The sequence below is a fragment of the Indicator indicator genome, chromosome Z, assembly GCF_027791375.1.
Source record: "Indicator indicator isolate 239-I01 chromosome Z, UM_Iind_1.1, whole genome shotgun sequence".
NCBI lineage: Eukaryota > Metazoa > Chordata > Aves > Piciformes > Indicatoridae > Indicator > Indicator indicator.
Window position 1 is genome coordinate 60,209,532 of NC_072053.1, and position 15,849 is coordinate 60,225,380.

The 15,849-nt window shown below is 37.5% G+C and overlaps 1 protein-coding gene across 2 annotated transcripts in view; it reads left to right on the top strand.

Annotated features, from left to right (window-relative positions):
* FBN2 (fibrillin 2) overlaps positions 1-15,849 on the top strand; it is a 202,389-nt gene that overhangs the window by 141,855 nt on the left and 44,685 nt on the right. For both annotated transcript variants that reach the window (XM_054397847.1, XM_054397848.1), the window contains exons 22-33: positions 873-923; positions 1,385-1,510; positions 3,728-3,955; positions 6,517-6,642; positions 8,262-8,390; positions 10,343-10,468; positions 11,164-11,289; positions 12,085-12,207; positions 12,344-12,469; positions 13,149-13,274; positions 14,297-14,419; positions 15,316-15,438. In XM_054397847.1, the coding sequence (XP_054253822.1) occupies positions 873-923; positions 1,385-1,510; positions 3,728-3,955; positions 6,517-6,642; positions 8,262-8,390; positions 10,343-10,468; positions 11,164-11,289; positions 12,085-12,207; positions 12,344-12,469; positions 13,149-13,274; positions 14,297-14,419; positions 15,316-15,438 (1,533 nt within the window). The remainder of the gene's footprint in view (positions 1-872; positions 924-1,384; positions 1,511-3,727; positions 3,956-6,516; positions 6,643-8,261; positions 8,391-10,342; positions 10,469-11,163; positions 11,290-12,084; positions 12,208-12,343; positions 12,470-13,148; positions 13,275-14,296; positions 14,420-15,315; positions 15,439-15,849) is intronic.

Consider the following 15,849-nt stretch of genomic DNA (forward strand, 5'->3'; position numbering starts at 1 on the left):
ACCCTTTTAAGTATTTATAAGCATTGATAAGATCCTTCCTTCAATCTTCTCTAGGCTAAAAAGCCCCAAGTTCCCCAGACTTTCTTCATAAGAGAGACATTCTAGTCCTTGGTCATCTTCATAGCCCTACATTTTCCCAGTAAGGTCTGAATAACATCACAACCAGTGTCAGGATGTTTTAGCCTTCCATTTCTAATTGAAAGAGTATCTGTAGGCACATGTATCCTTTCTAACAAGCATGGTGCTAACAACACCCAACGGAGCTCTTAGCTGTGCAATGTGACATCAAGCAAAGATATTACTTTGAAATCGAGGAAGCAGAATGGTCAGGTTAGACTGGTAAAACAAATGAAAAAATATCAATTTAGAGAGCTAATTAGCTCAAACTGGGCAGATTCGTCATTTAATTTCCTCTTTAAATTTCAGCAGGCTTTCATGTTACTACATTATGCTTCATTCTGCATGCATATCCCAAAATGTCATTGCTCAGATATTTTATTAAGCTGCAGTGTTAAAAAAAACCTTTAGCCATACCTGGCATTGCCGAAGCTTTAAATCTTCAGGCAACGTTTCAGGAAATTTACGTTTCAGGAGCATCTGAGTATGGAAGTTGATATGATTAGATACTAAGCATTCTGGTCTCCATTAGGGAAAGCACATGAGAAAGTAATTGTCTAAGATTTAATATCTTCAGCTGTTCACTTTGTAAATAACAGATATGAGTCAACACTTTTTTTCATTGATGTTAGAGCACTCACCATCTTATACAGTCAAATTATTGGAGAATTATGAGGAATATTTGGTTTTAAATTATTTACTCCTATATTTCTGTCATTCTAAAGCAGTGATATATCCTTCTGGTTTGATTCCAGACACAGCTTGCTCAAAAGGATTTGCCAGAGTGAAGGGTGTTACCTGTGAAGGTGAATTCTTTACTTCTTACTCAAGCCATCACTTCTTTTTTTTTCCTTTCAAAATGAGGCAAAAAGGCATTTATTATGTTGGGTTTCTTATAGGACATAATTTTACTGATCTTAGATGAATGCCTTCAGAGTTAGTGACTGCTGGGAAGTTCTGTGTTTCACTTTTGGAGAATATCAAAATGATACCAAGAAAATGGAACTGCTCCTTCAAAATGCACTTAATCCTTAATTCCTTTCTCTCAGTCATATCCATCGTCTTGTCTCAGAGAAGACAATATGGCATTTTAGTACTCTGTGACTTGAAGATCTTGCAGTAGTCCCTTGAGACTGAGCCAGATGCTTATTTAGAACAGTATGGATGAAAGCCTCTCCCTTTCTTTCATGTAGCTTAAATTCTCAATAAAGCTGTAGATGTCTCCTTTGAGTTAGCATGTAACTCAGCTCCTGGTTTTCCCCAACAGATGTAAATGAGTGTGATGTTTTCCCGGGGGTTTGTCCCAACGGGCAGTGTGTTAACAGCAGAGGCTCATTTCACTGCGAGTGTCCTGAAGGACTGACGCTGGATGGAACAGGACGAATGTGTGTAGGTAAGTGCACACTCAGCTCTGCCAGATTTTTAGCTGTTGTCCAAAATTATTCTCAAAGAGCTGTTAAAGGATGGCTGGTTTGTTTCTGAATTCCTCCAAAAACAATTTGTTAAGCACACATTTTGATTTATGCCTGCTTTGATTTTAAATGCCTGTGTTGGTTCAGGGAAGAGCTGTTAATCCTGTGGGGGAATAAGAACATTTGTGCTAAGACTCATTTTGCCCACTGCACAATCAGTAGAGTGCTGCCCTTTTTCAGGCTCCTGTGCAGGAACAGAAATACCTGACTTGCTGGGAACTAAATAAGGGAGACCTTATTACAGTCTTTCAGTACTTAAAGGGGGCCCACAAGAAAGATGGGGACAGACATTTTAGTAGGACATGTTATGACTGAACAAGGGGTAATGGTTTTAACTAAAAGAGAGTAGATTTAGGCTAGAATAAGGAAGATTTTTACTATGGGGGTGGTGAAACACTGGCACAGATTGCCCAGAGAAGTGGTAGATGCCCCATCCCTGGAAACATTTAATCAGATTGGATGTGACTCTGAGCAACCTGATCTGGTTAAAGATGTCCCTGCTTATTGCAGGGGGATTGCACTAGATGGCCTTTAAAGGTCCTTTCCAACCCAAAGCATTATGTAGTTCTGTGTTCCTTTTCATTACCTTCAGGGAAAAAAATTACCTATTTTACAAGGTGTGTGCCTTCTACTATGCTATACAAACATTGTGCACTCTGCCATGTATTTCTGTAATACGCTTATTTCCTGCAGGATCCAGTACAATGATTTTAGTGTAAAAATTCAGTTATTAGTAGTATGTTTCCTAAATTACTGGGAAAGAAAATAAGTATGATTTAGATATGGAATAAAGGAAACCATGAGTACTCTTTGAATAATTTCCATTCCTTATTCTTGTTCTAAGTTGTTTAACTTCAGATATACATAGCATAAATTTATATTATAAATCTGCAAACTTTGAAGGGCTTGTATGGAAAACATTTCTACGTTTTTTGAGATCTGGCAGCTTCTCCAAACATTTATGAGTTCTGTTAGATTTGCTAAAACCTGACTTCTAGTCCCATATATCATATGCAACTTGCATTTATCCTGAAAATACAGCTTGACCTCCAGTCCAGTTTAGTTATGTCAGGAATGTTCTAGAATATAATTATTTTATCATACACGGTGTGTCCTCGTGATCTTCCTTTCACAGTGAAAATAACTCTCTCTTCCTGCAGAACATTAAGCTACCAATACATTTCTGTATAACATCACTAATATATTTTCTTACCTTGCTGTAACTGTCTGTTTCCAATTATTTGCTGGATTTTTTGAATTTGGGCATAGAAATTCTCCTATGTCATAGAAATTAGCATGTGGAGAATTAACAGCCTATTTTATGTACTTTCTGTGTATTTTAACAAATCGTAAATTTTTTCTAAAACTTCTGAACTCTCTTTACTGACATACAAATAGGTGAAAAGTGTGGAATGCACTCATGACTTTGAATGGGTTATTACTGTTATTTTTTGGATATGAGATTCAGCAAACCTGATGTTTTTCTGTGTACATACCACTGTATGGTATTTTTCCTGGGCATGCAAGTTTAGATTTTACTTGTTATATTTGGTTGATCTTTTGGTTGACCTGTTTTTTTTCAAGATCTGTAAGTATAACCACAATTAATTTTTCTGTAAACCACGTTGTTTTCTCCTACTAACTACTGTTAAAGTAAGCCTAACAGCAGTGAGCAATTTTGTTTTCTGTATTCCTTATGTTATTAAATCAATTTAATAATTTAAACATAGATAGGATTTTTTATTTTTTTTTTTTTTTACCAGGAATGCAGGTCAATGTGTAAATAAGAATACCTAATACACTAAAGAAATAACTGAATTTCTGCTATCAAATACACATAAGACCTAAGAAGCACAATCATGTCAGAATAATTGTATATCTTGATATTGGGAGACAATAAAAGAAATGCTTGTACTTCTGCATGGTACAGCAGAGGAGCAGAAACTTAACTATAGCGCAGTATTAGCAACTTCAAATGGTTGAACATTCTGCAGAAGCATAGAGTCTTGCTCAGAAATCTGTCTCCCAGAAACTGAGCCTCACGTGTACTCATGCCTTAGGAACAGGTACTTCTGAAAAACAGACAAACTTTAGCGAAGGATGAAAATGCCTGTTTGTGGTTGCTGTTAAATGAGCAGATATTCGCATGGAGCAGTGCTACCTGAGATGGGATGAAGATGAGTGCATGCAGTCTGTGCCTGGCAAGTTTCGTATGGATGCCTGCTGCTGCACTGTGGGGGCTGCCTGGGGCTTCGACTGTGAGGAGTGTCCTAAGCCTGGCACCAAGGAATATGAGGCTCTGTGCCCTAGAGGTCCTGGCTTTTCAAGCAGGGGAGATGTTCTAACTGGCAGACCGTTTTACAAAGGTAAGGGTTCATTTTTGGGTATAAAATAATTATAGGTACATCTGGGTGAATATTCTAAGAAAATGCCAGGACTTTCAGTTTTTTATGTTCTTGAGATGAGAGATGACTGAGTAGTATGGTTTTAGTGCCCTCCCCCTTCCCTCCTCCTCTCTCCCCTCTTATCATGAGATAAGACAGGGAGTATCAGATTACTTCAGTATGTGTATGAAACAGAAGGAAAGGAGAAGGGAAAATACCATCTGGAATCCTCAAAACAAGCAAAAGTGACATGCACACTTGAGACCTGGAAAGTCTGGAGGGAGCGACCAAGAATCCCCTGTCCAGGATGGTAACTCCCTGTATCTATCGTTTCTGATAGTGGGGAGTATTAATGTGTTTCAAACACATTGAGATCTGAGAAGAAAAAAATGTAAATTTCTATATGCAGAAGCTGATCCAAAATTATTTTAATATTTTATTTATTTTTAAGAAGAAGGTATTCTGAACCATCTGTCTTGGAATATGTTGAGTTGCTTGAGAAAACAAGAGGTTGAACCTTTGCTTTTCAGGAGTGAACTGTTTTCAGGAAAATCTCTCAGTGTTCAGTGGTGATTTACTAAGCAAATAAGGAATTTAATATTAATGGTCTAATTGTTTGGGTTTATTACTTTTTTATTATAAATAACCATTTCTTTATTATTTATTCTTTATTATAATTTAAATTATTATTTAATAGTGGATTTATTGTCCACTGTTAAGATTTTTTTTAAAGTTGTGCCTCCTGTTTCTGCTTTTTTGTTTAGTCCGTGCTTTTCTTGCATTCACTCTGTACATAGGAGAGAAGCTTGTTTCATCAAAGGTGATGACTGAGAAAGGACATTTGTCCAGCAAATTATATCTAGAGTATAAGAAAATCTCATTAAAACTTGTAAATGCTTTTGGGGGTGGGTGCATTTGAGAGAGGCTGACACATGAAAAAAACTTTTATTTTTCCTATGCAAGGTCCTTTAGCAGCCTGTGTTGAGAGGATCACAGGATGTTGGTGGTTGGAAGGGATCTCTGGAGATCATCGAGTCCAGCCTCCCTGCCAGAGCAGGATCATAGAATCTATCACAGGTCACACAGGAATGCATCCAGATAGGTCTTGAAAGTCTCCAGATGGGGAGACTCCACAAGGTCTCTGGGGAGCCTGTTCCAGTGTTCTGTGACCCTCACAGTGAAGAAGTTCTTCCTCATGTTGATGTAGAACCTCCTGTGTTTATATCCATTGCCCCTTGTCCTATCACAGAGTGCAACTGAGAAGAGCCTGTCCCCTCCCTCTTGACACCCAGCCCTCAGATATTTACAAACATTTATTAAATCCCCTCTCAGTCTTCTCTTCTCCAGACTAAAAAGCCTCAGGGCTCTCAGCCTCTCCTCATAGGGCACATGCTCCAGTCCCTTAATCATCCTGGTAGCTCTCTGTTGGACTCTCAGCTGTCCCTCAGAAGGCACTGCTCCAGTCCCTTATTCATCCTTGTAGCCCTTCGTTGGACTTTCTCAAGTAGATCCCTGTCCCTCTTGAAGTGGGGAGCCCAGAACTGGATGCAGTATTTCAGGCGAGGTCTCACCAGGGCAGAGTAGAGGGCAAGGAGAACCGTCCTTGATCTGCTGGACACTCTCCTCTTAACTCACCCCAGGATCCCTTCTTGGTCACAAGTGCACATTGCTGACCCTTGGAAAACTCGTTGTCCGCCAGGACTCCCAGGTTCTTCTCCACAGGACTGATCTCAAGCAGATCTCCTCCTAACCTGTACTTGTGCAGTTTGTTACTCCTTCCCAGATGCAGGACTCTGCACTTATCCTTGTTGAACCTCATTAGGTTCCTCTTTGCCCAGCTCTCCAGTCTGTCCAAATCTCACTGAATGGCCACACAGCTTTCAGGTGTATCAGCCAAGTCTCCCAGTTTGGTATCATCAGCAAACTTGCTGAGCAGACTCTCTGTTCCCTTATCAGTGTCATTGATGAAGATGAACTGGACCCATCACTGATCCATGGGGGACTCCACTAGTTACAGCTCTCCAGCTGGACTTCGCACAATTGACCACCACTCTTTGGACTCTGTTTTATAACCAGTTCCTAATCCATCTCACTGTCTGTTCCTCTACCCCACGCTTCTTGAGCTTACTCACAAGGATGTTATGGGAGACAGTGTCAAAAGCCTTAGCAGCATTAAAAGTCAAGGTAGACTACACCCACTGGTCTCCTGCATCTACCTGTTCCTCTTCGGACATGGAGTTCTACCTTTCTACTTTTGAAGCTTGCATCTCCAGTCATGTCTCCAACAACGCATACTCCTGCTTGCTTCTTGGGTTTCATTTCTCCATTCTCTTAACCTGTGCAGGAGGACACTATTCCTCCAGTTCCCTGCAACCCAAACCGTGCCTTTTATGCACAATCCAACTGGCAAGAAGGAAGGGGAAATTCCCCTTACATGTATATATATATATACACACACACATATATATGTATATATGTGTATATATATTTTATATATATATATATTTGTGCTTAAGAATGCTTTTTTTGTTTTTATTTCATAGATATCAATGAGTGTAAAGTATTTCCTGGGATGTGCATGAATGGTAAATGCAGAAACACAATTGGAAGTTTCAAATGTAGATGCAACAGTGGGTTTACTTTAGATGTGGAGGAAAGAAACTGCACAGGTAAGTCTTTTATTTTCCTTATTTTTCCCTAGAATCAGGTTGAAAGAGACCTTAAAAGGTTATCTGTTCCTACCTTTTATGGGAAGGGGGGCTTAGGTGAGATTATCTAGCACCTTGTCCATCTTGAAAGCATGCAGTGATGAGGATAGGGATTCTACCACATCCCCAGGGCATTTTAAAAGAACTTGCACTTGTTGTGTAGCTGGTGGTGTGGAAACAATGCCATTAATTTCCTTCAGTTTCTGAGAGCTTAGTCGTTGGACATAATGGCCAACTGTCTTAAGCTTCCCTTTCAGAAAGTGGTTCTTTAATATATAGAACATTTTTCTTGTACCCATGGTGTTAAGGACGCTTAGGTCATGCTTGCATCAGTACAACCTGAAAAATCAAGAAGGATTGCCATCAAAGCCCAGTTCAATGTTTTAACAGACAGATTAACTTAATTTTCATTCCTTATTCTCTGATCATTGCATTCCCAAATGAACTGAGGGACTCCACTGCATATTAATTTCTGTTTAGATTTGCTAGCCAAGCATACACAGAGGCACTTCTACAATTGTCATAAGAGTGCAACGTTAACTCAAGAAGAGATAATGCATTTAATTTAAAAGTTTAACATTTTTTATTTACTGCCTGGCAAAAATGAAACAGAAGATAAACTTCAAAATTTTTTCATTGTGAGAACATGGATGTCTGAACTGGTCTCATAGAGGATCAGATTTTATTAAACTGAAGACTTTTTTTACATTAACAACGAAATATTTTATAGCAGGAGAGCAGATACTCTGTAATATCGCAGGTACTCCACATGGGTTACCATCTCACACCTCAACACATCTCTGTGTAAAGACTGAAATATCCTCACCTGTCAGAAACCTAGCCTGAGGCAAAAGAGACTCTTGCATGTGGTTAAAAATGAACTGTCTTATTTCTTCAGCAGTTTCTTATTTAAGCTTATAGTTGTCTAATTTTCCTTGACCACTTGCACAAATGAGTCTACTGTGCAGATCTCCAACTTACTGACATGTTTCACTGAATCATATCCATATTACTTATTCCTCTTTGACTTCCAGCCTCACTACATGTGTGTCTTAAAAAGAACTCTTCCTTCTCTTTTTACCTTTAATAAACCTGCTGTACTTTTCTACAGTATGTTTCATTCAATTTTAAAATAAAATAATCAGTGAACTGTAAATCTTTTATTTCCTAATGAAACTGCATGTGCAAGCTTATCATGCCATTACTGATTAAATGTCTTGGGAAAAAGCAATTCAATGTCAATGGCACTGTAGTTTATGTAATACCAACAACTGTTACAGTTAGTAATTTTCTAAGAAATCTAACCTTAAATTGCATTTAATGGAAGCTGGCTTGTTGCGTAGTTTAATAGTCAAGAACTCTGAAGGCATTGCATTCCGAAGCTTTTGCAAACTGTGTAACATTATCAGGTATTCCTCTAAATATGAAATTAATTTTTTGTGGTTGATTATAAATATGACTGTAAATATGATCATACTATATATTATTTCTCTATAGTTAGTTTATAATGGCTGAGTGTTCACTTCTGTGAAAGCAGAATAACTCACTAATTTTTGTACCTTCCCATTACTATAAAATAGACATAGATGAGTGCCGGATTTCCCCAGACCTATGTGGAAGTGGTACTTGTGTCAACACTCCTGGAAGCTTTGAGTGTGAGTGCTTTGATGGTTACGAAAGTGGATTTATGATGATGAAGAACTGTATGGGTAAGTGTGATTAGGATGGGCTTGAGTCTGTCCGTTTACTGCACGAAGCCTGACTGTACTCCATCAGTCAGAGCACATCATATGTATAAATATTGTGACTTCTTGAACCACTGAGACAGATCCAGACATTTGGTAAAATTAGGAATAAAAGGCTATAATTTTAAAAGTAACGTGATTCTTTTAGGACTTGAGACATTCTGAGAGCATTTCCTGAAAAATCACATTTCTTTAATTTATCTAAAGTTCTAAGAATAGGTATGGAGACATCAAAAGTTATGAACCACCTTAAAAGTTGTTGTTAATATTGTGGAGTATTTAATGACATAGGTTGTGAAATATATCATGAAAACGAAAAGTCTGCAATCTTCATCTTGATGAGGTGGAATGGGTCCTCCTCTTTGCCCTTCTTGAAGGTTGGATTGACATGTTCTCTCCTCCCAGCCTAATGATCTTTGCCTAATTTCCATGACCTTTCAAGGATGTTCATGAGTGACTTCAAAACAACATTGGCTTTCTGTCAGTACTCATGGCTCTAAGCCCTTTGTCAACAGTTCTCTTCCCCCATTTCTACTTTTTACTGCTGCTGTTACACACTTCACGTCCCTTGCCAGGGTCAGCTCCTGGTGGATTTGGTTTTCCTAACCCTATCTGAGCAAAATCAGACCGTGGTTCTGTATTTCTCCGGCATCACCTGTCCCTGCTTTTGCCCATTTTATGCTTCATTTTTGTATTTGAATTTTGTCAGGAGCTTTTGTACTCTTAGTTGAACTCAAATAACTAGTCTTATGCCCTTGTGTGCCAGGAGGCTGTGTAGGCCTCCTATCACCTTCACTTGATTTCCTGCAAACTGTGATACTTGCAGACTCCAAAGTCAGCAAGAAGTCATTGCCTGAATAACAGATGAACATAACAAAGAATATCAACTGTGGAAAACACCTGTCTTCGTGAGAAACAGAATAAAACAGAATACAAATGTGTAGAATGACTGCTGTAAGATGGAGATATGTTATCTGTGAGACCGAAGCAGGGAAGCAAGATGTCACATAAAAATAGCAGAGAGTGAGGAGATAAGAAGAGAAGTGACATTTTGAGGGCCTTTTGCAGGAACTAAAAAGGGGAGAGCATAGTGTTCAATTAAAACATTTGGGAGCTCAGAGGGCTGTGCAAGAAGTAGTATAGCAAAAGAGATCTTGAATTCTATTATCAGGCAGTTTCTCCCCTCATGTGAATAACCTTCGAAATGCAATGATACGTTTGCTAAATTCTCAGGCTAATGAAAGATCACATTGTTCTACAGACCTGAATAAAAGGCATTGGTTTCAAGGATAGGTAGCCATAATGCTTCCTAGGAGTCCAAAAGTGTAAATGCATTCTGAACCTTGAACATCTTCTGGTCACATTTCTCTTCACAGACATCTACAATGTTAGCTGTTCTTCTTAGGTTTGTGAGTCAAATGTTCAGTTTGCCATTATAAGCTGTAGCAACCGTATTTCTCAGCCACATGGTGACATAGGCAGGACTTATCAAACTAGCAATTTAGTTGAAGGTTTACACACATCATTAATGGCATCCACAGACAACAATTTCAATGTGTATGTGATTGAATGCCTGGTGCCATTAAGAAGCGCTTTTAAAAAAATTTCATCACATGAGTACATTGTTGTAAGCGGCAACCATCCAAACAGTTGCTGTATTTTCTTGTGTCCTGTATCCACTGAAATATTTAATTTTGTGTGATCCTTTTGTGGTTTTCTTGAGGAGAAAAAAATAAGCATTTTTAGAGTTAATAATGTACAGGGTTTGTTTTCCCTGTTATGCAGTATGAGGAAGCAGCAGCTCTGCTTCAGCGACACAGCTTCCTGATTTTGTCACTTATGGACACTGATAATTTCTTTTCTCTTTGTTACTCCTTAGTATTAATTCTGTATTTTTTATCATGATTTCCTCACAGATATTAATGAATGTGAACGCAACCCTCTGCTCTGTAGAGGTGGCACCTGTGTGAACACTGAAGGCAGTTTTCAGTGTGACTGTCCTCTGGGACATGAGCTGTCACTATCACATGAGGAATGTATAGGTGAGTTTCAACTCAGTATTTGTGCTATGAAGGCTTCTTCTCTCAGGCAAGGATGGTGTCACAGGACTATCTTATACAAATTCATGTTTTTATGAGTATCTTCACATTAAAACCTTGTAACGGATCCTGTAAAATCTCCACTTCCCTTAACAATGTTGAGTTAAAAGAAGAGTATTTTACCAGGCCTCTTCAGTATTAGGTAGCTACTCAAAGGACTGTACCGTTCCTATTGGCAGCTTTCCATACAGACATGAAGTGAATTTTGTTTCCACGATTACTAAAAAGTATTGTCCCCTATGGAAATGCAGATCTGCTTTTTACTTGCATTTACCCATATGGAAATGCAGATCTTGCTTAATTCACAAAAATGGTGAAAAAACATGCAAAATCAATAATGCATATTATCTATTTGGTTTCTGCATTTGATGTACAGTTGCTTCAAGAAGTTTTTTCAAAACTAGCAGACTATAGTTAATGCTGACAGACCAGAAACAAAGAAGATAAACACTTGGACACTGGTCTAAACATGCCAATCAGAGCCCCATACCTTAAATCAGAACATGTGGAGAACAAAGAAGAAATTGAAAAAGCCTAAAAGCCAACAATTAAAAATATTCTCACCCTCTTCCTCTGCCACCTGAGCAGTTAGATTCTGCATTCTGCATAACAAGTAACTGATACAAACTCTTTTCCAGATGTAAATGAGTGTTCATTAAGTGAAAATCTGTGTAGAAATGGCAAGTGTGTGAACATGGTTGGAACATACCAGTGTTCCTGTAACTCTGGCTACCAGGCCACTCCTGACAGGCAAGGCTGCACAGGCAAGTATTGTACACCTTCACCTATATATTTGTGATTCAGCATATGTTGTTTGATTTTATTTGATTTCATAACTCCCTTTTGAAAGCGAGCAGGACCATCTTCTCATCTGCTGTCAGGCATATTATGAACTATTGTAAACCCTTCTCTTAGAAATATAAAGAGGGTATAAAAAGATTGTTACTGTACTGAATACGGCAGAATACTTGGAGAAAAAGTTTCTTATGGTATTACTCTATTAAAACCAGAGACTTGATCTAACAGCCAGAAAATGCTGCTTGATTTATTGATCATCAAGAGAGCCCCATGCATTGATGGTTTCTCTTTCACTTTTTTTTTCATTATTGCATACTTTTCTCAAATGCTGTAGTAATACTGAATTATGTAGTTGTCATAACACTGGTAAGGATTACAGAGGTATTGAGATGTTTTTTATTTGCTACATTTGGCAGGTTTTTTTTTTTGCAGAAATATAAATTTGTGCTACATTTCAAGATTTAATGAAATCTAAATTTCTTGGGACTATTCTTTCTTTCCAGATGTTGTGTTTTGCACCTTCTTTTACATCCTTAGTAAAACATGAAGAAAAGTGACAACTGAAAGTAGCCATTTACTCCCACTGATGAAAATGCAGTTGAAAGACAGAAAACCAAACAAAATATAAATCAAAGACAGTAAAGTGAGAATAAAAATTCAGAATATTTTCCTTGATAAAATTTCACAGCAAGTAAAATGGCAAGAGAAGATAACTTTTCTTTATAAAAATAGACTTATTACTACTAATGTTGGTTCCACAGATATTGATGAATGTATGATATTGAATGGAGACTGTGACACCCATTGCACTAACTCAGAAGGCAGCTATGAATGTAGCTGCAGTGATGGCTATGCTCTAATGCCAGATGTCAGGACATGTGCAGGTAGGTTTTAATATTTTTAAAATTCCAGCATCATGTCTTTCATCCAGTACGAACATGGTGTTCTTCCAGTCAATCTATACCAGAGTGACAGAATTATTACCTTCTTGCCTTTTTTTTTCTTTTCCCTTCTTTCCAGATATTGATGAATGTGAAAACAATCCAGGTATCTGTGATGGTGGGCAATGTACAAATATTCCAGGGGAATTTCATTGTCTCTGTTATGATGGATTTATGGCTTCCATGGATATGAAGAATTGTATTGGTAAGTAGCTATGTGTACCAAATTAAATGCAAGTCTAAAAAGTCTACAGCTGATATTTTAAGATGTTTTATGGAGTCCTTTAAAGTGAGTATTGAAACTATTGGAAAAAAAAAATCTGTGGATCTTTCTTGCGTACCACTATTGATGTCAGAAGGGGTAGAAAAAAATTTAGAAGTCCATAAAGATGAATCGAATCACATAGTTCTAGAAATATAAATAATTCAGTTTCAATGATGTGATTTTTTAAAAACACCTCTATTGAGAAGATGTTATTTGAATTTCACAGCATTTTGTTGTCTCTTGTGAATGAAAGTTTATTCCCTTAACTACAGAAAGTTATAATGAGTAACTATAAAGGAAACTAAAATAAAGGTATCAAGGAAATGTTTTTTAAAAATGCTTTAAAGTCATTCTTGTAAGCAGTAATTGACATGATAATCCAATAATTCGCATTCTAAACAAATTAGAAAACACAGTGATATTTAGACTATGCACTCATCATTACTTGTTTTCAGGGAATTAAAAGAATCCAGAACGAAATGGCTGAACTGTATTATGATGAAAACTAATAAATGCCACTTTTCATAGGGGTGGACAATGTTTATGGTATTTTTACCTGAATAAAAATATTCCAAAAAGGTGAACTATGTTGTTAAACGACATTTATATGCACTTACAGATGTGAATGAATGTGGTTTGAATTCCAACATCTGTATGTTTGGGGAATGTGAAAACACTAAAGGATCCTTCATTTGTCACTGTCAGCTAGGATATTCAGTCAAGAAAGGAACCACTGGATGTACAGGTAAAGCACTTTTCCAGCGTTTACGTCATGGTATGCACATATCTTGGTTGTTTTTCGGGTGCAATAAAGGCACAAGTGTTCACACACAAGTGAGAGATTGGTATCTGTAAGGAATAGTAAATCTAAGAGTAAGTATGTTACATTTGTTGGCATGTATCCAGAGTCTGAAAAGGTAAATTCCTTGACCAATAATATGTAAGAGGCCCTTTCCATAACTGTAACTTTAAAAGCAAAGCTTTTAATGGTATAGGTTTGGGCAGTATCTGTGGTACAAAACATAGCTTGGGTGGGTGAAGCTGCTCGGAAGTAATTTATCACTACTCATTTGTTATATGTACTTAAAGTATGAACTCGTCTGTCAAATAGAGCTGCAGGAAGTGACCCTGTAGTCTAAAAATAGGACAAAAGGAAACAAAGACAAGAATTAAATGAGATGGGAAAGTATATACTATCCTTCAATACATGCTAACAAATTTTAAAGAATCATAATCAGTTTCAAACTTGACAAGTTTCTGTGACTGATGTCATTTGCATGGGTTCATCCAAAACTGTTTCTCTGGGAAGGCTGACACAATTTTTCCCATAGTTTTGTCTTGAATATTTTTTTTATGATTACTAAAATCATGTATACTTTCTAAATGCCACAATATTAAAATCTTGCAATTATTTCTATAACCAAAACCAGTGCACCCAGAGGTCTCACTCCATTTTATACATCTAAAGATTGGTATATTTAATATGTCTGGAAAACAGCTCTAATTTCAAACTGAAAAGCAGTTGTATGAAAGCAGGCGATTTTGTCATGTTTATGAACAAAGGACAAAATGCAAATACAATTGTCAGTGTTTTTTATTCATGCATAATATGAGGTAACTTGCTTGAATTATTCTGTAGTTTTGAAGATTTGTTTCTAAAATAATTGAAAACCTGTACAGTAGAAATAAGAATGTGTAAAAGCAACATAGGTTTTAATATTCTGGTCCTCTTGATATAAAAACTAATAGTTTATTTTGCACCTATAGATGTGAATGAGTGTGAAATTGGTGCTCACAACTGTGACATGCATGCCTCATGTGTCAATATACCAGGAAGTTTTAAATGTAGTTGCAGAGAAGGATGGGTTGGAAATGGCATTAAATGTATTGGTAAGTAAACAGGAAATTAATTTTTGCTCCTTTTTCCCTTCCCTTCCCTTCCCTTCCCTTCCCTTCCCTTCCCTTCCCTTCCCTTCCCTTCCCTTCCCTTCCCTTCCCTTCCCTTCCCTTCCCTTCCCTTCCCTTCCCTTCCCTTCCCTTCCCTTCCCTTCCCTTCCCTTCCCTTCCCTTCCCTTCCCTTCCCTTCCCTTCCCTTCCCTTCCCTTCCCTTCCCTTCCCTTCCCTTCCCTTTTTATCTTTTAATTTCTTTTTCTTCTCTTTTCTTCTCCTCTTTTCTTCTTCTCTTTTCTGTTCTTCCCTTTGCTTCACTTCTCTTTTCTTCAGTTCCCTTTTCTCTGCTTTTCTTTGCCTCTCTTTTAAAATAAGAGGAAAGCTCCATGGTCTGTGGCTGTTCCCATCAGACAGGTGCTTTGAGGTGAAGGAATGTCTCTTCTTTTTCCTTTTTTTTTTTATCATCCAAACTGACATCCAAGTAAGTAAGGGAGGTTGCATAAACTTTCAAGGAGGTACATTGTTGTCACATTTTTCTGTCACTTGAGAAGACTATTCAAATATATGGCAAATTTTCACCTCAATGTCTTTGGTTTCTTGGGCTTTAAACTAGTTTTGGATTCTTTAACAGGGTATTAGCATTTGCGTAACAAGAAAGCTGAATGCCATATATTGCTTGGAAACTTTTTACCCAATCCTGTATATTTTAGTTTAAAGGAATTTATATTAAAACAAAATCACTATAGATTAACCCCATATATTCTAATGATAACATTGTATATTTATGAAGACCTAAATTATTTTTGCTGTTGTGCTTTTTAGCTTGACAGTGAATTGTAGGCCAGGTATACTAACTGCTCTGTTACTGCTTGCACTGTTTTGCCCATGATGTGCAGATCTTGATGAGTGCTCCAATGGTACCCACCAGTGCAGCATGAATGCTCAGTGTGTGAACATCCCAGGGTCATACCGGTGTGCCTGTGCAGGGGGATTCACTGGGGATGGATTTACTTGTTCTGGTAAGAATAAATTAGATCTAACCCCAAAGTGCAAGATAATTAATAGAAGTGTCTTTTCAGATGGGATTCTCCCCATCTGCCTCTCACTGTTACAGTTCCTGTCTTGTAGGCTAGGTCTGTCTCCAATAGGTAAGGCATCATCTGATTTCCCCCCACTGTGTCAGTTGAATGGGATGTCATCATTAACACAGGACTTTTTAAAAAGAAAAACAAATGACAGTTGAAAAGTATTGTCCATGATCTCTGCATTTTAAATGTTGCTAAATGCTCATTGCTAAGAATGGACTTTGTTTAGCACAGAGCAAGTGATTCAAAATAAACTGACATGTAAAGAGTTATGTAAATTGTGAAGATTTTATATGAAACATTAATGGCCAAGTATTGAGCTTTTATGATTTGTGTCACTTAAAA